The 26,866-nt window shown below is 38.3% G+C and overlaps 1 protein-coding gene across 2 annotated transcripts in view; it reads left to right on the top strand.

The window, feature by feature from the left end:
• The window catches only part of FAM13A (family with sequence similarity 13 member A), a 331,803-nt gene that overhangs the window by 124,906 nt on the left and 180,031 nt on the right, over positions 1 to 26,866 (top strand). For both annotated transcript variants that reach the window (XM_027116910.1, XM_027116911.1), the window contains exon 6: positions 23,247 to 23,321. In XM_027116910.1, the coding sequence (XP_026972711.1) occupies positions 23,247 to 23,321 (75 nt within the window). The remainder of the gene's footprint in view (positions 1 to 23,246; positions 23,322 to 26,866) is intronic.

Raw genomic sequence — 26,866 nt, 5'->3', positions numbered from 1 at the left:
CCTGGAAGAAATGGACAGATTTTTAGAAAGGTATAAACTTCCAAGACTGAATCAGGAAGAAATAGAAAATATGAATAGACCAATCACAAGTAATGAAATTGAAACTGTGATTAAAAATCTTCCAACAAACAAAAGTCCAGGACCAGATGCCTTCACAGGTGAACTCTATCACACATTTAGAGAAGAGCTAACGCCCATCCTTCTCAAACTCTTCCAAGAAATTGCAGAGGAAGGAACACTCCCACACTCATTCTATGAGGCTACCATCACCTTGATAGCAAAACCAGACAGATACTACAAAAAAAGAAAATTACAGACCAATATCACTGATGAATACAGATGCAAAAATCGTCAACAAAATACTAGCAAAGAGAATCCAACAACACATTAAAAGGATCGTACACCATAATCAAGTGGGATTTATCCCAGAGATGCAAGGATTCTTCAGTATATGCAAATCAGTCAATGTGATACACCATATTAACAAATTGAAGAATAAAAACCATATGATCATCTCAGTAGATGCAGAAAAAGCTTTTGACAAAATTCAACATCCATTTATGATAAAAACTCTCCAGAAGGTAGGCATAGAGGGAACCTACTTCAACATAATAAAGGCCACATACGACAAATCCACAGCAAACATCATTGTCAATGGCGAATAACTGAAAGCATTTCTCCTAAGATCAGGAACAAGACAAGGATGTCCACTCTCACCACTATTATTCAACATAGTTTTGGGATTCCTGGCCACGGCAGTCGGAGAAGAAAAAGAAATAAAAGGAATACAATTGGAAAAGAAGAAGTAGAACTGTCACTGTTTGCAGATTACATGATACTATACATAGAGAATCCTAAAGATACCACCAGAAAACTACTAGAGCTAATCAATGAATTTGGTAATGTTGCAGGATACAAAATTAATGCACAGAAATCTCTTGCATTACTACACACTAATGATGAAAAATCTGAAAGAAAAATTAAGGAAACTCTCCCATTTACCATTGCAATAAAAAGAATAAGATACCTAGGAATAAACCTACCTAGGGAGACAAAAGACCTGTCTGCAGAAAACTATAAGACACTGATACAAACAGATGGAGAGATATACCATGTTCTTGGATTGGAAGAATCAGTTTTGTGAAAATGACTATACTACCCAAAGCAATCTGCAGATTCAATGCAATCCCTATCAAATTACCATTGGAATTTTTTACAGAGGTAGAACAAAATGTCTTAAAGTTTGTATGGAGACACAAAAGACCCAGAATAGCCAAAGCAGTCTTGAGGGAAAAAAATGGAGCTGGAGGAATCAGACTCCCTGACTTCAGACTATACTGCAAAGCTACAGTAATCAAGACTATGTTACTGGCACAAAAACAGAAATATAGATCAATGGAACAGGATAGAAAGCCCAGAGATAAACCCACGCACCTATGACCAACTAATCTATGACAAAGGAGGCAAGGATATACAATGGATAAAAGACAGTCTTTTCAATAAGTGCTGCTGGGAAAACTGGACAGCTACATGTAAAAGAATGAAATTAGAGCACTCCCTAACACCATACACAAAAATAAACTCAAAATGGATTAAAGACCTAGAGGTAAGACCGGGCACTATAAAACTCTTAGAGGAAAACATAGGAAGAACACCCTTTGACATAAATCACAGCAAGATCTTTTTTGATCCACCTCCTAGAGTAATGGAAATAAAAACAAAAATAAACAAATGGGACCTAATGAAACTTAAAAGCTTTTGCACAGCAATGGAAACCATAAACAAGACAAAAAGACAACCCTCAGAATGGGAGAAAATATTTGCAAGTGAATCATCGGACAAAGGATTAATCTCCAAAATATATAAACAGGTCATGCAGCTCAATATTAAACAAACCAATCCATATATAGGCTGAAGACCTAAATAGACATTTTTCCAAAGAAGACATTCAGGTGGCCAAAAGAACATGAAAAGCTGCTCAGCATCACTAATTATTAGAGAAATGCAAATCAAAACTGCAATGAGGTGTCACCTCACACCAGTTAGAATGGGCATCATCAGGAAATCTACAAACAAATGCTGGAGAGGGTGTGGAGAAAAGGGAACCCTCTTGCATTACTGGTGGGAATGTAAATTGATGCAGCCACTGTGGAGAACAGTATGGAGGTTCCTTAAAGAAGTACCATATGACCCAGCAATCCCACTACTGGGCATATACCCAGAGAAAACCATAATTCAAAAAGACACATGCACCCCGGGCTTCCCTGGTGGCGCAGTGGTTGAGAGTCTGCCTGCCGATGCAGGGGACACGGGTTTGTGCCCCGGTCCGGGAGGATCCCACATGCTGCAGAGCGGCTGGGCCCGTGAGCCATGGCCGCTGAGCCTGCGCGTCCGGAGCCTGTGCTCTGCAACAGGGAGGCCACAACAGTGAAAGGCCTACATACCACAAAAAAAAAAAAAAAAAAAAAAAAAAAAACTTCACATGCACCCCAGTGTTCATTGCAGCAGTATTTACAATAGCCAGGTCACGGAAGCAACCTAAGTGCCCATCAACAGATGAATGGATAAAGAAAATGTGGTACATATATACAATGGAATATTACTCAGCCATAAAAAGGAACGAAATTGGGTCATTTGTAGAGACGTGGATGGATCTAGAGACTGTCATACAGAGTGAAGTAAGTCAGAAAGCGAAAACAAATATTGTATATTAATGCATGTACGTGGAATCTAGAAAATGGTACAGATGAAACGGTTTACTGAGCAGAAATTGAGACAGAGAAGTAGAGAAAAAACGAATGGACACCAAGGGGGGAAAGCAGCAGGGGGTGGTGGTGGTGGTGGGATGAACTGGGCGATTGGGATTGACATGGATACACTGATGTGTATAAAATGGATGACTAATATGAAAAAAAAGTTTGTTAATGGAATGTACTTGGAATCTTTGATCACCTAAGGCAGTTCCTTGAACGTTGTAGGTGTCTAAAATAATATTCAGTAATTCTTTGCCAATTGTTGATCTTAGTGAACTAAATAAGGCTTTTGTGTTAGCTTTCTTAATAAGTTATAACACAGAGAAAAGTGCATAAGTCATAAGTTTAACTATAAACTTATGACTTATGTGAGTTATGTGAACTCCCACTAGCATAAGCACTACTCAGATCAAGAAACAGAACTTTCCCAGCACCTCGGAAGCCTTCCTCATACCATTTCCTGGTCATGGCCCCTCCTTTCTGCCCCCAGAGTAACCATTATCTTCGCCATAAATTGGTTTTGCCCAGTTTTGAATTTTTTAAAAAGAAACCATACAATATATATCATTTTATGTCTGCTTTGTTTTGCTGAATATTGCTCATGAATTTTATTTCTGTTGTTGTTTGTAGCAATGCTCACTTATTTTTATTGTCTTCTATATTTTATTATATAAATGCAAAATATATTCTAATGATGAAAAAAAATAAAAGGCTTCCTTGGTAATTTCAAATAATCAGCCACATTTGGGAATTGATTGTGCCTTGGGAGACTACTACAGTAGCATTTTTACTGGTTTCCCTGACTCTGCTCTGGCCCTTGACACCATCTTCCATCTTCTACTGCCTAAGTTACTTCCTGTCATGCAAATATGAACGTACTACTTCCCGTATCAAAATTCTTCAGTGGATCCTCTTCACCTATCCTTATATCTCAATCTTGGCATGATAAACAAGGCTTTCCATGACTTGAACTCACCCTACCTATTCACACTTCTTTCGCACCACTCCTGCCCATACATTTGGTGTTCTAGGAGTCATTGATGGAAACCTATCACAGTATGGTTTCTATCCATTGAAATTGTAGAAACCATGCCATTTCAGGCCTCGTGCTTGTCAAGCTGGTGAACATATTGCCTGACACTGAAAATTCCTTGATTAATGACTGGACTCATTATATTACTGAAAATATGTCTATGATCATAATTTCTACAGAGTATAAAAGTAATAACAATGAATGTCTTCAAATTAATTGAGTGGAACTGGGAAACATGACAATTCACTGAATACTTCATGACTTCCATATCTAAGGAAAGGTATCAGATACTTCTAAAGTGTTTAGCTGTTCTGGAAAGAGCACTGATATTAGGTTAAGAAGGTTGTGTCTGTATCCTGGCTACTCAGCAATGTGACTGGGTAATTTATAATATCTCTGTTTCTCTTTCCTGCTATATAAAATGGTGAAAGTCCTATAGATTTGTTGTGGGATTTAAACCATTAATACTTGTGGAAGTATTTTCAAAGCCAGTTAAGTAGTATAGAAATGTAAAGTATTGCAACTTTTTTGGGGGTGGGGTGGGGTGATAATATAGGGTGAAAACTAACTGATGAAGCCTTTGGCTTACTTTTGAAACCATCTGGTCAGAGATACTTTAGTAAATATATTAATAAGCTTAGAGCGTAGAGTTAAGAATTCTAGTTCTAGAATCAGATTGGCTTAGAACTTATAATTTGTGTGACTCTGGGCAAATTTTTCAATCTCTCCTTCAACTTTGACTTCCTCATCTGTAAAATAAGAAAAATATCTGTAACTAATTTGGTTTGTTATGATTAAATGAGATAATGATGGCCAGTTTTCAATAAATTTTAGCTTTTAAATAAAGAAATTATTAGGGTCACATCACCTTTATGATATCACCTTACTTCCCTTTACCTTAAAGGGTATCAGGCTTGATAACAGAAGGAAAACAGTCAAAAGCAGAAAAATAACGTTGCCAATCAGACGTGTTACTCATGATGGAACACCTGCTACTTCTGGACATTTTTTTACTATTCAGTATTCTAGTTTTCTCAGTATAGTTAAATTAAGCATCTTTTTATCTTTGGGAAGCAACAATCTGATTGCATCCTCAATGGACAGAAGAGTGTAATTTTAGTATTTAATGTATCTCGCCAGTTCTGCTTTTTAAAAATGAATTAATTCATAAACCATAAAACTCTTTGAAGTGGAAGTTTTATGGATGAATGGGGTATTAAGTGGCTCTGTGAAAAATGACTGGGATTTCAGCAAGTTGCTGGGGAGAGGAAGGGAGCTGTGGGGAACAGAAACCCTTCTAGGTAGAAAGGATGTTGTAGGACATGGAGGGTTCATGTAGTGGTGACTGAACATTTCTGGCTGGACCATAGGAAGTAGCAGGAGAAAGCTAGATACTAGAGTTAAGTTAGGATGGAGTTTAACTAAGTAGCTAAAACTTATAGGAATAGGAAAATGACGAAAGATTTTAAGAACAGGATGGATTTGATTTAAACTATACTTTAGAGTTTTACTTTATCCCTTTGGCACGAGCAGGAAGTTGATGTGATCGGTAAAGCATATTTGTAGCAAGCTGTCAGTGTATTTCTGCTCAGCTGACTCTGGTCAGGGCTGCAAAACTGATCGTGGCTTCTGTAACACACTCATCAGCCTCCCTTCCAGACAGGCTTCCTCTACCAGGAGGTCAAAGCAAAGATAAGGACAAAGGTGTACCTGCATGCTTCCTCCTGCAGCTCCGTTTCCCTGCCATTCTCTGTGTGTGAACCTCGGGCCCTGCAGGGTTTTTCCAGATTTTGCAGTGGTTTGGCCATGTCTACCACATCTAGCAACTTCAGTCACAGGAATTTTGGGTAGACCTCTCAGGACTGTGACATTTGGGGAAATCTGTGGTCTGCTGGAGGTCTGAGAATGTGTATGTTGGCTGTTGGGCTTTTGGTCCACATTTTGTTGAATTTGACAAGTAGTATTCACAGTTGGTTGTCTACAGTTATGGCCATTTCTTACTCAAGGTGAAGCTTTCTTTTTTCTTTTTCATTATTTTTATCGTAGGTTTCAAAAAAGAGCATAAGTGGAAGTGCCTTTATTTTGTCAAACTGGAAAGTCAAAGCTATATTTCTGAATAAATGGGTTAAGAGAATCACATCTTTCAAGTAGGCATCTAACAGCCATAGTTTCATTTCTCCAGCTTCAGAATAATTTTAGAGTTTTTCTCATAGATGACTTAAGTTCAAACTTTAGTGAAGCTTTTCCCTTATCTGCACTCAAGAATTAACTTAATCACCTAAATACTTAGATACACAAAGTTTGGTGGCAAAAATATGGTTGAAATAATGGACCATGAAATCTAAGCTGCTTTCATTAAAGAATCATCAGGTGCCTGCCGTGTGCAAAGCATTGTTCTAGGAACAGGGACTACATCAGTGAGTGATAGACAGAAGTCGCTGCCCTTTTGAAGCTTGTATTCTAATGAGGATACAGTAAACGACAGGCAATAAACAAAGGATTAAGGAAATGGGTACTTTGTCAGGTGGTGATATGTTCTATGGAGAGAAAGCAGGGGAGGACAGAAGTAGTGCTGGTAAATGTCATTTGCTGATTTAAATAAGATGAACAAAATGTTTCATCGACAAGGGATGTCTGAGCAGAGTTGAAGGAGGTAAAGGAGCAAACCTTGAAGACCCTTGAGAGAGAAGCACTGCTGATGGGGGAGAAGAGCTATACAGAGGGCTGAGATGAAAGTATAGCTGGTCTGTGTGCTGAGCAGAGTTGCAAAGGCTGGTGTGGTTGGATTACAGTGAGCAAGGGGGAAGGTGAGAAGAAAAGGGGTCACATAGACAGCAAGGGACCAGATCGTGTATGCTCTTACAGGTCATTGTAAGGACCTGCATTTTTATCCTGGCACTTTTTAATTAGTATACATCAGAAGAGTGCCATGATAGGACTTATCTACTCCAAGGATTACTCTAGCTGCTAGGCTGAGAATAGACTTTTGAGAGGGACAGGCAGAAACAGGGAGACCCACTGGGAGTTTATCACAGTAGTCACCTTAAGATACAATGGCAGCTTGGACCCAGGTGGTGGCAGTGAAGATGGTGAGAGGACCTGCAGTGTAAGTTAGGATATGAAAGAGCAACACCGTAGAAGGCCCTGGAGACTCCAGGTAGGCTGGAGAATGTTTGAGATGAGAGTGGGTGAGGAGGCCAGGTAGAAGAGTAGGGGGCTGTGCACAGAGAGTGGGACGTTTGCAGTAGTCATTTTGGAGGTGGAACTGTCTGGAGGGATGATGAGGTTTAAGTTGTGTTTATGAGAAAGAGTGACTGACATGGAAGAAAAAAAGAAAATCATTGGAAAAGAGATGGTTAAAGGATGACAAAGATGATGGTTTGTCCATATTGGTCCTGAATTTACCCAAGAGGGTAGCAGATACTGAGGCGTACAGGAAGGCTGTGCGTTTGGTCTACCTAGTGTATCCACGTTATTTATATGCTTTGTGCATAAATTACAAGTATATATACTTAATATATAGGGTTAATGTAGAGCCTCATATATATGTACATACACAAAATAATGTGATTAATGTGTTACTAAATATCTATCTAGAAGTATCTAGATGAGTCTGTATTCCAAACAAACATTTTGTGAGACTGTCTTTACTAGGCAGTGTGTCGCTATCGCTTAGCATATCTTTGGGAATTTATTTAGAAATTGTCTTCAAATATATGTCATTCCTGTGTCCTATTTTTTTATACATTGTTGGACTGGGAAATCCTTGTACTTTAATGCTTTATTTGATTACAAAAAGTAGTCAATGATCATTTTGAGCCACAGCAGTTCACTAAGTTGGGGACTGATGATTAAATATTAACATTTGGTTTTAAAATTGAAATCTGGTTGTAAAATAATTATGCTGATTTTCCTGTGTGACTCACATGCAAACTCTCAAAACAGTTACTTTAAAATGTTTTGAACAGAAGAAAAATCTTAGAACAGTGATTAGTTAAGAGACGTGCTCACATCAATATATGTTTTGGCAAGTCTGATTACAAAGTTTATTCCATTCCTGTCAAGTCATTTATCATATAAACTGGTGTATCACATAAATTTCCTAGAACATTTCCCATGTCTTTTTCATGCTCAAAAACGTTGCATGTGTCTCCATTTTTTCATTTAGAGCTATAATCTAAAATTAATTTCAACACGTTCACTTTTTTTTTTTTCATTTAATGCCTGCTCTGTGTACAGATCTGGACTAAGTGCTGGACCTCTTCAGAAAATGAGACATGTGTCTGTCCCTAAGGGAATTTGCAGTCTACAACACACAGACAAAATCAGTGCAGGCACAGAGGGGTGAAAAGGAGAAGGGGGACTTTATGCAGATACTGTGCTGAGTTCTTCTATTCCTATGGTCTCATTTACTTCTCAAAGTAATCCTGGAAAGTAAGTGGCCTTAATTCTGTTTTGCAGATGAGGAAATCTAAGGAGTAAATTATTCCAGGTCAGTAGCAGTAAATGACAGCTGGGTTTTGAATTCAAAGCACTGACTACAGGCGAAGTACAGAAATAACCCAAATTATTCATTCTGTATCTATTGTAGCAGTTTAGTATCAGGGAAGGACTTGAATTCTGTTGTTCTGACTCTAGTCCTACATGTCGTTACTACTACTAGTCTTTTTTATAGCCCTTCAAGAATACTCCAAACTGGGTAGCAGTGGAGTCATAATGGAAAATAAAAAATGTTTTGGTTTTTATGTTGTTGTTTGATAGTTGTGATTAGCTGTGGTGTCTCTCTGTGTGGGTGAACTTACATAGCAAGAATGACTAACTTGTACCCACCAAAATCTGTAGGTTATCATTTTGAGCACCGAGGAACTCAGAGGTGACACTAAATTCATCTGCTCGTTTTGTCAGATCAAACCGTTCTTTGGATCTTGAGCTGTGCCTTTTAGATTGCTTCTAAGTTTGAAGGTTAAAAAATATTCAATGATGGTTAATACACGCAAAGGTAAAATAACAAGATAGAATATTGTTTGGTTGCATGACTCAAATGGGCACCTTCCAGTAGTGGAAACTGATTAGATTATCAATAAGTATAAAGTATTAGGTAATAAAAGTAGTTTTAAAACTTATTACTTACCTTGGGGTCACATATTTACAGTTCAGATTACTAATTTTTTCTCCCTAGACATTTTGTTTTGTAGAGTGCTTACAGATAAACATTAGAAGGTCATGTCTGCTCAGAAATCATTGGAATAGATTAGATATATACGTGCCAGGTGTTAAATTCTTTCTTTCCTATTGTGAGGAATGTTTAACAGAGGATAGACTAAATTGCTCTTGCTTGTGAAAACATTATTATATTGTATAACCTTTAAACTACTTACAGTGAGAAAGCAATACTTTGGGACTGACACCTCAGAAACTGCCTACTTTAAATCATTATATTGTGTATATTTGGCAAATAGGGGCACTCAGTAAATAGCAAGAGAATATTTGAAGATTTTCAAAGATTACTTGTATTTGCTTTAGAACTGAATTTCTGCTACTTTCATCAGTTGGCCTCGTAGGGATAGAGGTTATACTTCTGTGGACCAGAAGTGCCTAGAAAGTAGTATCCTTCCAGGAGCAGCCTTTAACCAGTGACTGAGGAGTATGGAGGTATAAATTCCCAACCTTACTCCTTGGGTGGAATAATTCTGGGGTGTGTATTTTATAGAGTTTCCCAGAGCTTCCCCCTAGGTTGAAGCTTTAGAACCACTGAAAAAGCTCTAGTAGCTTAATAATGACACCCCTTAATAACTACCTTCTCCCTGCATTATTGTCCCATTCCCCTGCTGAACTACCCATATCAACTACCTGCCATCGATCCTTGTTGCAGGGTCTACTTCTGGTTGGGAGAGTGGAAGTCTAACTAGGACATCTCAAATTCTCTTCCCCCCCTAGGAAGCCCTCTCTCATTCTCCAGGTACAGTTAATCCCCATCTCCTGTGTTGTCTTAGGGTGCTCTCTCTCTCCTTCTATGAGAACAGGTCTCACCTTCTGCCTGGGAAAGTTGGTTTTTTCTCTTGTATTACATTATAAGTTCTTCAAAGTTAAGAAAAATATCTCGTATTTACATGTACTTTGGGTTTTCTCTAAAAATTGTGGAATCACTCATACGTTATGTCTTCCAAAGCACTTGTTCTAGTTCCTTATATTTACTCAGAAATATCAATTGAATTGCACCATGTATGTATAAATAAAAGTTGACTCAAATTTATTTCAGGAAAGTCATAGTAACTCTTTGGCGCATTAGTAATCATTCACATTTATAGAGTATACAATAAAAGTTTGCTTAACAGAACTCCACCTAACTAATTTGCTAGATTAATCAATTCTCTGCATTTGTTTTGAAAGCACGGTGACTGCTTTCCATTGGCAACTCTGAAGGCTTGTGGCTAACAGACTATTCTCTTATATACTTTAAAAAATATATATATAAATATATATATATCTTTATTGGAGTATAACTGCTTCACAATACTGAGCTAGTCTCTGTCGCACAACAAAGTGAATCAGCCATATGCATACATACCTCCCCATATCCCCTCCCTCTTGAGCCTCCCTCCCACCCTCCCTATCCCACCCCTCTAGGTGGTCACAAAGCGCCGAGCTGATCTCCCCATGCTATGCAGCTGCTTCCCACTAGCTATCTATTTTACATTTGGTAGTGTATATATGTCCATGCCACTCTCTCACTTCGTCCCAGCTTACCCTTCCCCCTCCCAGTGTCCTCAAGTCCATTCTCTGTCTGCATCTTTATTCCTGCCCTGCCACTAGGTTCATCAGTACCAATTTTTTTTTTTTTTTTTAGATTCCATGTACATGCGTTAGCATATGGTGTTCGTTTTTCTCTTTCTGACTTACTTCACTCTGTATGACAGACTCTAGGTCCATCCACCTCACTAGAAATAACTCAATTCGTTTCTTTTTATGACTGAGTAATATTCCGTTGTCTATATGTGCCACATCTTCTTTATCCATTCATCTGTTGATGGACATTTAGGTTGCTTCCACGTCTTGGCTGTAGTAAATAACGCTGCAATGAACATTGGGGTGCTTGTATCTTTTTGAATTATCTCCTGAGCAGATATATGCCCAGGAGTGGGATTGCTGGGTCGTATGGTAGTTCTATTTTTAGTTTTTTAAGGAACCTCCATAGTGTTCTCCATAGTGGCTGTACCAATTTACGTTCCCACCAACAGTGTATGAGGGTTCCATTTTCTCCACACCCCCTTCAGCATTTGTTATTTGTAGACTTGTTTTTTTTTTTTTTTTTTGCTGTACGCGGGCCTCTCACTGCTGTGGCCTCTCCCGTTGTGGAGCATAGGCTCTGGACGCGCAGGCTCAGCGGCCATGGCTCACGGGCCCAGCCGCCTGCGGGGTCCTCCCGGACTGGGGCACGAACCCATGTCCCCTGCATTGGCAGGCGGACTCTCAACCACTGTGCCACCAGGGAAGCCCTATTTGTAGACTTTTTAAAAATTTTTTATTTTATTTTCTGCTGCGTTGGTTCTTCATTTCTGTGTGCAGGCTTTCTCTAGTTGCTGCAAGCGGGCCTACTCTTCATTGTGGTACACGGGATTCTCATTGCGGTAACTTCTCTTGTTGCAGAGCACGGGCTCTAGGCACGCAGGCTTCAGTAGTTGCAGCACGTGGGCTCAGTAGTTGCAGCACACAGACCCTAGAGCATGCCGGCTTCAGTAGTTTAGCACGTGGGCTCAGTAGTTGTGCACGGGCTTAGTTGCTCCACAGCATGTGGGATCTTCCTGGACCAGGGATTGAACGTGTGCCCCCTACATTGGCAGTCAGATTCTTAACTACTACGCCACCAGGGAAGTCCTGTAGACTTTTTAGTGACAGGCATTCTGACCAGTGTGAGATGGTACCTCACTGTAGTTTTTATTTGCATTTCTTTAATGATGTTGAGCATCTTTTCATTTGCCTTTTGGCCATCTGTATGTCCTCTTTGGAGAAATGTCTGTTCAGGTCTTCTGCCCATTTTTTGATTGGGTTTTTTTGTTTTATTGTTGTTGAGTTGTGTGAGCTGTTTGTATATTTTGGAAATTAATCTCTTGTCAGTTGCATCATTTGCAAATATTTTCACCCAGTCTGTAGGTTGTCTTTTTTTTTTTTTTAATGGTTTCTTTTGCTGTGCAAAAGCTTATAAGTTTGATTAGGTCCCATTTGTTTATTTGTGCTTTTATTTCTATTGCCTTGGAAGACTGACCTAAGAAAATATTTTTACGACTTATGTCAGAGAATGTTTTGCCTGTATTCTCTTCTAAGAGTTTTATGGTGTCATGTCTTATATCTAAGTCTTTAAGCCATTATGAATTTATTTTTGTGTATGCTGTGAGGGTATGTTCTAACTTCCTTGATTGGCTTGCAGCTGTCTGACTTTCCCAACACTACTTTCTAAAGAGACTGTCTTTTCCCCATTGTATATTGTTGCCTTCTTTGTCGAAGATTAATTGACTGTAGGTGTATGGGTTTATTTCTGGACTCTCTACTCCATTCCATTGATCCATATGTCTGTTTTTGTGCCAGTACCATGCTCTTTCGATTACTGCAGCTTTGTAGTATTGTCTGAAGTCTGAGAGCATTATGCCTCCAGATTTGTTCTTTTTTCTCAGGATTGCTTTGGCAATTCTGGGTCTTTTATGGTTCCATATAAATTTTAGGATTATTTGTTCTAGTTCTGTGAAAAATGTCATGGGTAATTTGATAGGGATCACATTAAATCTGTAGATTGCTTTGGGTAGCATGGCCATTTTAACAATATCAATTCTTCTAGTCCAAGAGCATGGGGTATCTTTCCATTTCTTTGAATCACCTTCAGTTTCCTTTATTACTGTTTTGTAGTTCTCAGCATATGTCTTTCACCTCCTTGGTGAGGTTTATTCCTAAGTATTTTTTTTTTGATGAGATTTTTAAAAGGATTGTTTATTTACGTTCCCTTTTTGATATTTCATTGTTAGTGTAAAGAAATGAAACTGATTTCTGTGTGTTAATCTTGTATCCTGCTACATTGCTGAATTCATTTATCAGTTCTAGTAGTTTTTGTGTGGAGTCTTAGGGTTATCCATATTAATATAGCATCATGTCATCAGCATATAATGATAATTTTACCTCTTCCCTACCAATCTGAATAGCTTTTATTTCTTCTTCTTGTCTGATTGCTGTGGCTAGGACTTCCACTACTATGTTGAATAGAAGTGGTGAGAGTGGGCATCCTTGTCTTGTTCCAGATTTTAGCAGGAACACTTTCAGCTTTTCACCATTGAGAATTATATTGGCTGTGGGTTTGTCATAAATAGCTTTTATTTTGTTGAAATATATTCCCTCTATACTCACTTTCATAAGGATTTTTATCATGAATGAATGTTGAATTTTATCAAATTTTTTTCTGCATCTATTGAGATGATCCTGTGGTTTTTGTCTTTTCTTTTGTTGATGTGGTGTATCACATTGATTGATTTGCATATGTTGAACTATCCTTGTGACCCTGGGATGAATCCAATTAGGTCGTGGTGTATGATCTTTTTTATGTGTTGTTGGATTTGGTTTGGTAATATTTTCTTGAGAATTTTTGCATCTATATTCATCAAAGATATTGGCCTGTAATTTTCTTTTTTGGTGGTATCTTTGTCTGGTTTTGGTATCAGGGTGATTGTGGCTTCATAGAATGTCTTTAGGAGTATTCCTTCCCCTTCAATCTTTTGGAAGAGTTTGAGAAGGATCAGTATAAGTTCTTCTTTGTATGTTTGGTTGAATTCACCTGTGAAACCATCTGTTCCTGGATTATTGTTTGTAGAGAGTTTTTTTAATTACAGATTCTATTTCACTACCAGTGATCAGTCTGTTCAAGTTATCTATTTCTTCTTGATTCAGTTTTGGTGGTATGTATATTTCTAGAAACTTGTCCATTTTTTTCTAGGTTGTCGAATTTGTTGGCATATAATTGTGCAGTTCTCTTATGTTTTGTGTGTGTGTGTGTGTGTGTGTGTGTTTCTGTGGTATCGGCTGTGATTTCTCCTCTTTCACTTATTATTTTGTTCACTTGGGTCTTTTCTCTTTTCTTCTTGGTGAGCCTGGCCAGAGGTTTGTCAATTTTGTTTACTCTTTCAAAGAACCAGCTCTTGGTTTTATTCATTTTTCTATTTTTTTATCTCTATTTTATTTCCTCTCTGATCTTTATTATTTCCTTCCTTCTGCTGACTTTAGGTTTTCTTTGTTTTTCTTCTAATTCTTGTAGGTGGTGGGTTAGGCTGTTTATTTGAGATTTTTCTTTTTTCTTGAAGAAGGCATGTATTGCTATGAACTTCCCTCTAAGAACTGCTTTTGCTGCATCCCATAGATTTGGTATGGTTCTGTTTTCATTGTCATTTGACTCAAGGTATTTTTTAATTTCTTCTTTGATTTCATCATTGACCTATTGTTTTTTTAGTAGCATGTTGTTTAGTCTCTATGTAATCACTTTTTTCTTTTTCTGTGGTTTATTTCTAGTTTCATGCCATTGTGGTCAGAAAAGATGCTTGAAATAATTCTATACTCCTAAATTTGTTGAGGCTTGTTTTGTGCCCTAATATGTGGTCAATCCTAGAGAATGTTCCATGTGCACATGAAAAAAAAATGTTTTCTGCTTTTTTGGGATGTAATATCCTGAAAATAGCAATAAAGTCTAATTTGAACCACCATTTATTAAACACCTACTGTGTAGCAGTTAGTATTCTGTGAACTGGAGCTATAGCATTTAATTTTTTAAAAAAAATCTCTGCCTTCGTGGACTTTGCCTCTTTAGGAGGGGGACACAGACAGTAAACAATTAAGAAAATTAATATGACATTTGATGATACATTCTGTGAAGAAAATTAAAACCATGATAAGGACTTGAGATTAATGGTATATGAGAGGAGAGAGGGAAGTTGGCATCACTATTTTCTATAGAAAATTGAGGGAAGCCCCTCTGAGATGAGTGGAGATCACAGTGCTGTGGTAGAGCAAGCCATATAGACATGAGGAGGAAGAGCATCCCAGGCAGAGGGACCAGCAGATAAAAAGGCCTGAGTCTGGCACTCGCTCACTCGCCTCTGACAACAGATTCAAACCCCTGTGTAAATCAGTAAAAAGTAGAGCTTCTTCAAGACTGTGAAACAAGAAAGCATGGTGGGCTAATATGCACATATATTAAGAATAGATCTGAAATCACCAGCACAACATATGGACACCTAAACCAATCTTAAACCAGTTGTGACTGTTACAGGAGTAAAGCAAGTTGAGAGTAACTAGGGAGAGCTGATTCTGATGAGGTTGTTACAGAAAGCTTCTCCAAAGAGCTGACAGAGGAGCTGAAGGAAGAGAAAACTGTAATGGATTGTAATGATGAGATCAGAAGTCAAGATTCTAATGTTTAGTGATGCTTAAATCTTTAACCATCTCTTGCTATATTCATTCTCATTCCTTTTTCTTTAATCAGAAATGACTGGTTGCCATTCTCTGTAAAACAATTTTCAACATTCTCTGTAAAGCAATTTTAAAAGACAATTAAGGTTGTACTTGTGATTAGTGTAGTTGCAGTTTATAAAGTAAAAGTAATGAGTCCAAAATATATCTGAAACTTAACTACTTCTCACCTCTTCCCTTTATATTTCCCTGGTCCAAGCCCAAGAACTACAGATTTCTTCCCAAAAGTTTACATAATGAAAATCTGTTAAATGCTATTTTAATTCAATTTGTTCCCTTTATTTATGTAAAGATAACATCGTATTACTTTTGAGTTGTTTTTTTTTTTTTTTTTTTTTTTTGCGGTACGTGGACCTCTCACTGTTGTGGCCTCTCCCGTTGTGGAGCACAGGCTCAGCGGCCATGGCTCATGGGCCCAGCTGCTCCACGGCATGTGGGATCCTCCCGGACCGGGGCACGAACCCGTGTCCCTTGCATCAGCAGACGGACTCTCAACCGCTGCGCCACCAGGGAAGCCCTACTTTTGAGTTTTAAGAAAACATCCTGTTCATTTGTTATAGTCAGCCAAATTAAGATTCATTTTGCAGATACAGTTGAATTAAAGTGGAGACTTTTATGGTATTGTAAGGAGTGGTCTGCAATCTGCCAATGACATTTATTGGATCCTGGTTGTGTGCAAAGTAGCAGTGTGTTATGTAGCTTTTTCCTGTAGGAGGCCTTAGGCTTGGGCTGTTACACCCACTTGTAATCATATCAGCATTGCTCTCTGTCATGTCTCCAACTCACTAAATTCGATCAAATCACTTGTGTGGTTTGATTCCAGCAGACCAATTGCAGCTCTCTGACAACTTCTGCCTGTCATAATAACAGCTTCTTTGCCACCTACCCTCACCCATTATTATATTACCCAGGTAGTAAGAAAATGTATTATCATCTGATTCTCAATATCATGGAGATCCATCACGTTTCTTTAGTGGTTGGAAATTAATACTAAAGGCAAGGGAAATGTAAGAGTTGACATTATTTTCTTTATTCCTTCAAAAAACGCTTATTAAATACCTACAGAATGCTGGGGGTACACTGAGCAAATCCTTACCCACATGAACCTTAAAGTCTACTGGAGGTGATGTACAATAAGTAAATCAAAATGTAAAATAAAACTGTGAATTACAAATTAGAATAAGTACTGTGTTTGAAGTGAAGCAGGTTAATAAGGGAAGAGAGTAATCAGGGGAGCCACTTTAGATGGGGTTGTTAAAGAAGGCCTCTCGGAGGAGGTGACATAGGAGCTGAAGGAGGAGAATATACCGGCCATGCTAAAGAAATGGTGGAGAGGCATTCCAGGGAGAGGGAATATGAAGGACGAATACTTGAAGGCAGGAAAGGGCTTGGAGTGTTTGAAGGTAGAAAAGGCGGCCATTGTGTCTAAGGCATAGTAAGGGAGCGGGCAAGTGGTGTGAGACGAGGTTAGACAAGAAGGCAAGGGCTAGATCATGTGAGGCTATGTAGGTTATGGTAAATAGTTTGGATTTTATTCCGGGAGTAATGATGAGACATTGCTTGAGGAATGACATCATCTGATTTACGTATACAAAGCTTATAGAAAGCAGGATGATTGAAGTAATTCAGGTGAAAAATGATGGCTGTGACTGGGTTGGCTGTGTACATAGAGAGAAGTGAATGAATCCCAGTTTACTTTGGAGAGTGCTGACTGGACTTGATGATAGGTTTGATGGTGGGAGGTATGGGAAAGGGAGGAATCAAGGTTGATACCTAAGACATGGCTTGAGCAACTGGGTACCATTTGCTAATCTGGGGAAGAAACTTCAGGACTGACATAAATTATTTTGCTGACAAATCAAAAGCTCAGGTTTGGACATAAATTTAGGTGCTTATTAGACAGCAGGGTAGAGTTGCCAAGTAAGCAGTTAGACTTAAGTAGCTTAGGAGAAATGTCAAAGATAGCGATACAGATTTGGGAGTCGTTAGGATATTGGTTGTATTTAAAAGAAATGAAAGTGTTCTGAGATCATTGTATGCTTTGGGAAAAGAAGAATTCTCTACATCAACCCTTGAGTCACTCCGATTTCATTCAACTATTTATTCAACACGTATTTATTGAGCTCCTACTACACAAGGCACTTTTCAGTGGCACTGTAGTTTTAGTCATGAGTAAGGGACACCAATTATTTACCTTCATAGAACTTGTATTTAGTAGAGGATACACAAAACAAACCAATAACCAATAGATATGTAACTGTATTGTATAGAGGAGAACAGTACCCAAGCAGATCCTGTGGAGCTGGTCAATGAGGTGGGCAGTTTCCCCCCATCAGTGACAACGTGGCAGCTATTAGAAGGAATCACCTGGGTCAGGTGTTGCTAACTGAGTAAGATGGAAACCAAGCTGTGACTGTTTTCAGCACTTTCTGTGGCTAGTGACCAAAAAAACAAACAAACGAAAAACACAGGTTTGGGGGCACTGAAGATGAAGAAGTAGATACGGTGAAGACAGCTGCTTTGGAGGAGTGCTCTATAAAGGACAGCAAACAACGTGGGACCACGGCTAATGAGAGAACTAAGATTAAGGAAGTTGTTGTTTTGGTTGGTGTTTTCTGTTCTTAAAGATAATTACAGAGCACGCGTGTGATTATGGGAATGATCTCGTGGAGAGGGAGTGGGAGGGGAGAATTGAAAGAGTGACGTCCTTGAGAGGGTGAGAGGAGATGGGCTCAAAGGTGGCGTGGAGGGAATGGCTGATTAGGACCAGAATCTTCCATGGTACCTGGAGGGACATAGAGTGGTTTGTAAATTTGATGGTGGGGTAATGAGAAGCTTCTCTGATGCTTCTTTTTTCCAATGAAGCAAGAATGGAAGGAAAAGGGTTTGAGAAGAGAGGAGGAGACATGAAGTATCATCTTGGAGAGTGGAAAATCATGTTACTAAAGAAGTATAGCAGGATTGCTGTGGATTAGACAGGGTTCATTCAAGATTTATGATAATAAATTTAACATGACACAGTCAACCAATTCTCTCTCTCTATATATATTTTTCTTTTTTGCGGTAAGCCCGGCCTCTCACTGTTGCGGCCTCTCCCGTTGCGGAGCACAGGCTCCGGACGCGCAGGCTCAGCGGCCAGTGCTCACGGGCCCAGCCACCCAACGGCATGTGGGATCTTCCCGGACCGGGGCACGAACCCGTGTCCCCTGCATCAGCAGGCGGACTCTCAACCACTGCGCCACCAGGGAAGCCCCAGTTCTATAATTTTTTTCCAGCCACTTTCAGTTGCTCCATTCCCAGCACAGAGAAGGCATATAACCGGATTCATCCAAGGTTGTCCTTTTGTGAAATAAATGCAGTGATTGACGACAAGAGGAAGAAAACGAAGGGCATTAGCAGAGGAATGAAAGGTCGTGAAGTGTAAGCTGATTAAGGAGAGAATTAAAAACAGGAGGAATGCACAGAGGGATTGTGAAAGGTTAGAAAAGGGATACTGTTCATTGATTTGGCTTACTCATTCACCACAACAGTTGAGCTTCTGCTGTGTGCCGAACACTGTTCTAGGCCTTGGGGATGTATCTGTGAGTGATACAGGTCTTCTCACAGAGCAGGGTGAGATGGACAGTGAAGAATTAAAACCACTAAATATTAAAGGGAGATATTGCTGAGCGCTCTGAAGAAATAGAGAGCGCCCCAGTGGGAGGGGGGAGAGCAGTGGTGATTCAGATAAGGTGTTCCAGGGAGGGAGTCCCCTCCAGCAAATCTGAACAGAGACCTGGATGAAGTGTGGGCACACAATGTGAATAGCTGGGAGCAGCGGGCTAGGCGGAGGGAACGGCAGGTGCTTTCCTATTTTTTATTGTCATTAGTAAGTGAATGGAAAGGCCAACAAAGCAGTGACAAACAAGGTATTTTTTCTTTCCCTATTGTATTTTTAAATGGTGTTTTCATGATAGAGCGGGTTTAAGCAATTGGATGTTACTCAAGTCTTTGGAGTGGGCAGTCAGTTCAGTCAGAAGTCTCGTTCAAGTAGAAATGTTTAAAATAAATATAAGTATACCCTATGTAATATATTCGTGTCTAATTTATCATTCCAGTCTCCAGTGACCAGCGTTGCAATGCCGCACATAATAATAGGGTTCAGTTAATATTTGAGAGAATTTCCACGCTCACATAATACTTACAAACACGAAACGTTCCCCCTTCAAACCTTTGCAAAGAAGTTCTTCTAAGGGGAGAGTTCAAACACAAACCTGAGGTCTCTTCCCTTTGCCCTGGGAATGTGGGGATTTGCTTTAAAAGGCTTTTTAAAAAATGTAGACATCATTCATGTACCATAAAATTCACCTGTTTACAATATGCAGTTTATTGGGTTTTAGCATGTTCACCAAGTTGTACAACCATTACCATTACCTAACTCCGGAACATTTTTGTCACCCCAAAAGAAGCCCCATACAGACTGGAGCTATGAGACGTGACTGTACATTCCCTCCTCCTCCCGGGCCCTGGCTACCACTGATCTGCTTCCTGTTATTATTTGCCTGTTCTGGACATTTCGTACACATGGACTCACACAATATATGTCCTTTTGTGTCTGGCTTCTTTCACTTAGCCTAGTGTTTTCAAGGTGAATCTATGTGATTAGCAGGTATCAGTACTTCATTCCTTTTTATAGCTGGACAATATTCCATTGTGTGTATACACCATATTTTTTTTATCTGAACAACAGTTGATGGACATTTGTGTTGTTTCCACTTTTTGGCCATTATGAATAATGCTACAGTGAGCACTTACGTGAAAGTTTCTGTGTGGACGTATGTTTTCAATTCTCAGTTATATACCTACAAGCATAAATTCTCAGGAATATATCTACAAGCATATACCTACAAACATATATGCTACAGTGAGCACTTATGTGAAAGTTTCTGTGTGGACATATGTTTTTAATTCTCAGGTATATACCTACAAGCATAAATGGTTTTTTAAAAGCACAACTTTAAAAAGGTTTTATCTTTAAAATATTTCTCATAATATATTATGGAGTTACCATACTATATCTGTTTTAAAACAATACATTAAGTTATTACCAGTTACTTATTTAAGGTACTAGTTGAATTACTGAATTTCCCTCCAGAAATCTGAGTAACACTTGGCCCTGCAGGAAGTGTGGCCTGTGTTCTATAGTTCACTGCTATTGCATGGGTGCCAGTACTCCAGCAGCATTCGGATGGGGGCATTGGGAATGCAACCCTCAACAGGATGTGGCTTAACTTTTTTGTCAATAAATATTGCTTCCTGAAAGAATCATAAGGTCATAAAGTCTTGAAATTTAAGAGCTAGCTAGGATTCTTGGAGCTCACCTAATCCAGTCCCTTTGTTGTATAGATCTTTAAACTGAGGGAGAGGTCCAAGAGGTTAAAATGCTTGCCTGGGGCTTCCCTGGTGGCGCAGTGTTTGAGAGTCCGCCTGACGATGCAGGGGACACGGGTTCGTGCCCCGGTCCGGGAAGATCCCACATGCCGTGGAGCGGCTGGGCCCATGAGCCATGGCTGTTGAGCCTGCGTGTCCGGAGCCTGTGCTCCGCAACGGGAGAGGCCACAACAGTGAGAGGCCCGCGTACCGCAAAAAAAAAAAAAAAAAAAAAAATGCTTGCCTGACTTCCTAGAGCTGGTTAGAGAGCTAGGATTGTGCTGTGACTACTGAACTTCGCTTTGACTCCACTCTCTGAATTTAAAGTCATAAAACAAAAAATAAACGTAATTTATGTAGGTGACATTTTCAGTTAAAAGTTTACAGAAAACGCTTTCAGAGTCTTTTAGGGAAAACCTGCTATCAGCCTTATACTTATTAATTCACAGTGACAGGGAGGCAAATTAGGAGTGATACTGTCACTGTTAAAGGAAACACGGCCACCTTTAGTTTATGCATAAGGAAGAAAGAATTATAGGCATTTATAAGCTCAGACAGACATAGACAAAGGTCACCTATTCCTATTCACTTCCCTTAAGAGTTGGCCTTTTTTCTTCTCATCACATTCTAGCATTTACTTACCAGTAGTTTAAAAAGAGGTATAAGGATTATACCTAATTATATTATCCAAGGGTAGCCAAATTACGCAACGGACTATGCAGTTAATCACTTAAACCTTTTAAATGTCATGCTGGATATAGTTTATCCCTCTCACAGTGAGTCAGAAGCGGGAATGGGTTCATTCACTATTTCCAGTAAACAGCTTCCCAACAGCAGGTGGTGTGACTGGTGGGAAAGGGTAGGACTGGAATGCACACTTATTTGGAGAGCTCAGAAATGTACCCTTGGTCCTTACACAGGGCTGTGCATGAGGCCACAGGCAGCTGAGAGTGTTGGCCGCGCTGCAGCTACCCCTGCCCCCAGCTCACAAGAGGTTCATGATCCCCTCCGAGTCTGGGAATATTGCTCCCTAGCACAGAGTGGAGGACAGGTAGCCTGTACAGCCCTGTGGTCCAGGCATGGGTCTCGACTCTACCACTCTCTATGTGATTTGGGGCACATCACCTCAGGATGCACACCCCTCATCTGTAAAATTAGGGGCGTGGATAGAGTAGTTGATCATTAAAAAATCTCTTGGCTTTAAAATGCTGTGGTTCTACAACCTGGTCATTTAAGCTGTCAAGTATATTGGATGAGAAGTAGTATATAAAGATGATAAGAGCTCAGGCCTTAAAGTTATTCAGAACCATCTTTGAGTCCTGTGTGACATTAGGCAATTTACTTAACTTCTGTATGCTTTTGTTGTGTAATACTTAAAAGGGGAATGATAATACGATATAATAATAGTACCTAACTCATAGGGCTGTTGAGGGGGACATGGCATTATGAATGCAAAGTCTTTAGCACAGTGCCCGAAACATCCTATGATTTAGTAATTATTTATTAGTAGTAAGTAGTAGTGTTATTTTCTTTAGGGACACTTTGTCCTCATAATATACTGTTCCCTTTAAAAATATAAGAATGTAATTCCAGGAAATTTTAGTAATATTATAAAATGTGTAGAATACAGTTTTGTTTAAAAGATGATAATTAACCCTAAAGTAAATTGGAAAAAAACTCATTATTTAGATGAGTGAATGGTAGACATGATAGGGGAAGAAATGGGCTGCAGAGGTGAAGGTTTTGGAGCAGGTAAAAGAAATCTGACTTATTTACTCCTTAGCTTTATTGTTGACTATAATCTTCCTCTTATGTATTTTCGTTCTGTCTTAATTTGGAGATAGAACCATCTATGGAAAACTGACTCAAGTTAATGGCTATTCAGAAGTGAGGCCCTACATTATTTTGTAAAAAACAACAAGATTGTTGTTTTTATTTACCATGTAGAAATAAATAGTAAATCTATCCAACCGCAAGTAAGCTGCTGCCTCGTAATCTCTGCTCTTATTTTTGCATGTACTGTTTTGGCGTGAACCGAGGACTTAGAAGCTTAATAATTTTGTAAACAGATACTCAGATATTTTTTCTCGGGATATTGATATGCAACTGTCACTATTCGATACAAATTATAAACAATGTGAAGGAATTTATTTATGATAAAACATTTACAGAATCAGAACCTGTTTGTAAAATACTTGGGGAAAGTTGGAAACTTCAAGTTTGGTGTTGATATCTTGGAGAATTACTCAGTTCTCCAAAGAAGAGGTGAGATGTCTGTGGATATGTAAATGACATGATAGCGTAGATGAGATTCTTAATACTCATCTCTGAATATATATGTCCTGTAAGCCCCACACCTACTCCATCACTGTCTTACATTACTTCACTGATGTATGTGACAAAGAAGAAAGGAAACGTTTTGACTGCTCTCTACAGTCTCACTAGCTTCTGATATGAACAACTCAATCCAGAAATGCTTTTCACTACATTGTAATTTCTGGTTAGGGTAGTGTTCTTCGGTCTCTAATGTTCCTTTTATACTTCTTTTATAGGAGGCCAATTGTAAGAACATCCTTCTAACAAAAGACTTCGTGAGAGACACACAAAAGCCATCTCCAAAAACCAAGGTAGGTTATGTCTGCTCTTTAGGCTATTGTGTGAAACCTTTAGAAAGACTCTTTATCTTCTTGGGTTTCCATGCTCTGTGGCTTGCATTTCCCTCAGCACCACACCCCCTTTTTTTTTGGACCTAGTGGTCTTAAATATACTTGTTTTTAGCAGATTTAATCCAAGGTTATATTCATCCAAAAATGCTCAGGACACTCTTATTATTTAATGGACAGTGATATTTTTTATGTTTTTATTCTTTTTACCCACTAACTTTTTAAAAATTTTATATTGGAGTAGAGTTGATTTACAATGTTTTGTTAGTTTCAGCTGTACAGCAAAGTGATTCAGTTATACATATACATATATCTATTCTTTTTCAGATTCTTTTCCCATATACGTTATTACAGAGTATAGAGTTCCCTGTGCTATACAGTAGGTGCTGGTTGATTGCCTATTTTATATATAGTAGTGTGTATATATTAACCCCAACCTCCTAATTTATCCCTCCCACCCCACACCTTTCCCCTTTGGTAACCATAAGTTTGTTTTCTAAGTCTGTGAGTCTGTTTCTGTTTTGTAAATAAGTTCATTTGTATCATTTTTTAGATGCCACGTATAAGTGATATCATATGATATTTGTCCTTCTCTGTTTGACTTACTTCACTTAGTATGATAGTCTCTAGGTCCATCCATGTTCCTGTAAATGGCCTTATTTCATTCTTTTTTATGGCTAAGTAATAGTTCATTGTATATATGTGCCACATCTTCTTTATCCACTCCTCTGTCGATGGACATTTAAGTTGCTTCCATGTCTTGGTTGTAGTAAATAATGCTGCAGTGAACATTGGGGTGCTTGTATCTTTTTGAATTATGGTTTTCTCCAGATATATGCCCAGGAGTGGGATTGCTGGATCATGTGTTAGCTATATTTTTAGTTTTTTTAAGGAACCTCCATACTGTTCTCCATAGTGGCTGTACCAATTTACATTCCCACCAACAGTGTAGGAGGGTTCCCTTTTCTCCACACCCTCTCCAGCATTTATTATTTGTAGACTTTTTAATGATGGCCATTCTGACTGGTGTGAGGTGATATCTCATTGTAGTTTTGCTTTGCATTTCTCTAATAATTAGCAGTGTTGAGCCTCTTCATGTGCTTTTTGGCCATCTGTATGTCTTCTTTGTAGAAATGTCTGTTTAGGTTTTCTGCCCATTTTTTGATTGGGTTTTTTTTTGTTTTTTTTTTAATATTGAGCTGCACGAGCTGTTTGTATACTCTGGAGATTAATCCCTTGTTGGTTGCTTCATTTGCAAATATTTTCTCCCATTCTGAGGGTTGTCTTTTTGTTTTGTTTATGGTTTCCTTTGCTGTGCAAAAGCTTTGAAGTTTCATTAGGTCCCATTTGTTTGTTTTTGTGTTCATTACTCTAGGAGGTGGGTACAAAAAGGTATTGCTGCAATTTATGTCAAAGAGTGTTGTGCCTATGTTTTCCTCTTAAGAGTTTTATAGTATCCAGTCTTATAATTTATATGGAAACACAAAAGACCTCGAATAGCCAAAACAATCTTGAGAAAGAAAAATGGAGCTGGAGGAATCAGGCTCCCTAACTCCAGACTATGCTATAAAGCTACAGCAATCAAAACAGTATGGTACTGGCCTAAAGACAGACTTATAGATCAATGGAGCAGGATAGGAAGCCCAGAAATAAAACCACACACCTATGGGCAGTTAATCTATGACAAAGGAGGCAAGCATATACAGTGGAGAAAAGACAGTCTCTTCAGTAAGTGGTGCTGGGAAAATTGGACAGCCACATGTAGAAGAAGAAAATCAAAACATTCTCTAACACCATACACAAAAATAAGCTCAAAATGGATTAAAGACTAATGGATACTATAAAACTCTTAGTGATATTTTTTAATAGAAAGTTTTACTTCTGCTCAATCAGAATTGTTTCCATTGTATTCCCTATAATATAGAGAACACTCAAGTATAATGGAAGGTTACTTCTGGGGGTAAAATAAAATGTGCAACTGTAATTTTTCTTTCGCAAAATAGAAATCACTTTATTGATTTTTTCATAATTATAAAAATAACACATGGTCAGTGGAAAGTATGTAAGCAAATTTTAACAAGAAAAATAAGAACTATCATACATATGACAGAATAAAGGGTCTAATGTGTAAAATTTTGTTTTCTTTATTAAGAGAATTCCAAAATGCACATAGTTGTTTTGCTAGTGAAAAGAAAAAACTCCATTAACCTAAAATATATCGTGAGAATTTATTTGATCATTTGTCCAACCAGAAGAGTGATCGCATTAATTTTAGAGCCCCTTTCCAAGTCTTAAATCTTTTGAGTAGAACTTCTCCTATTTACTAGGTGTATATAATATTCCTAACTGACCACTATGATATTTATATAGCTACTTTTTTTCCCGTTCTAAGACAAAATGTTCTCCAAACTTTCTTGTGTTCATTGTAGGCAAAATTTTAAAGGATTCTTATCTCTGGTTTTAATTGCAGGTTATTATAAAAATAATTGTGGCTTTCTTTTTAAAGTTAAATCAAGTGAAGTAATGAGTCATTACTTAATACTTAGGGTAAGAGACTACAGTTTATTTTTAAAAGAAATACAGACATCTTTTTTTATAAAACTTGTTCCACCTTAATTTTTATTTTTGGAAAATTTTTTTAACTACTAGGCATTCCTTTCCAGATTCAAACTATCTTCTGTATCTTCTTCACTGAAATATTTGTGTATACAAGCTCACAGAAAACTAATTCAAATATATAGTAGAAATTTTGTTTACTGTGAATTAATAAAAATTCAGTGTCAAAAATATACTCACCAAGTAAATGCATTTAAAAATATAGGATTTGAGGAACATTTTTAGGGAACATTTGCTCATTAACTCCATTTATATTGGAATATACCTACTTTCAGGTGAAGAGACTTAGATGAATCACTTCATAAATGAAAGATAATCTTGAAGCCTGTCATAAAAACTGTTTGAAGAGATTCTATTACTATTATGAAATTAATCCCATTTGGAATATTTCAGGCATATAGAGAATCAATAATTAATGTATACTGATTACCCTCTATCAGTCTCACTGTATGGTTCATGACCAAGCTAACTCAATAGAGAAATTGGTTAATCCGTAGTTTGTAACTTTAGCTTCTCTGTGGTCTTGCATGAGCAAGTTTAAATTTACATGAGCAGACTAATCTTTGCTTAGCTCTGCTTAGTTTAGAGGTGATTAAAATCCTTGTTATTTCAAATCCCCAGAAATGAGGCAGAGCATGTGAGTTGCAAGAGATTATAAGGCACTAACTCTTTCACCAAGATTGTATCTTAAGATCTTTTTTTCCGCCAGTTGATCTTTGAAAACTGAAGCTGAAAACGCTTTCAAATGTAGTTGGTATAAAACAGACAAACAAACAAAATGTGGTTGGTGTGTCCTTTCTAGAATGACTTAGTGAGCTGTGAGAATGATGTCTGTCCTTGGTACTAATGTTACTTCATTTGGCCTCCGTAGCTATCTTTCTCAGACATCTCTA

The sequence above is a fragment of the Aethalodelphis obliquidens genome, unplaced genomic scaffold (assembly GCF_003676395.1).
Source record: "Aethalodelphis obliquidens isolate GAN/ISIS:26980383/991018 unplaced genomic scaffold, ASM367639v1 scaffold17, whole genome shotgun sequence".
Taxonomy (NCBI): domain Eukaryota; kingdom Metazoa; phylum Chordata; class Mammalia; order Artiodactyla; family Delphinidae; genus Aethalodelphis; species Aethalodelphis obliquidens.
Note: the sequence above shows the minus strand (reverse complement) of the source record. Positions and strands in the feature narration are given on the sequence as shown.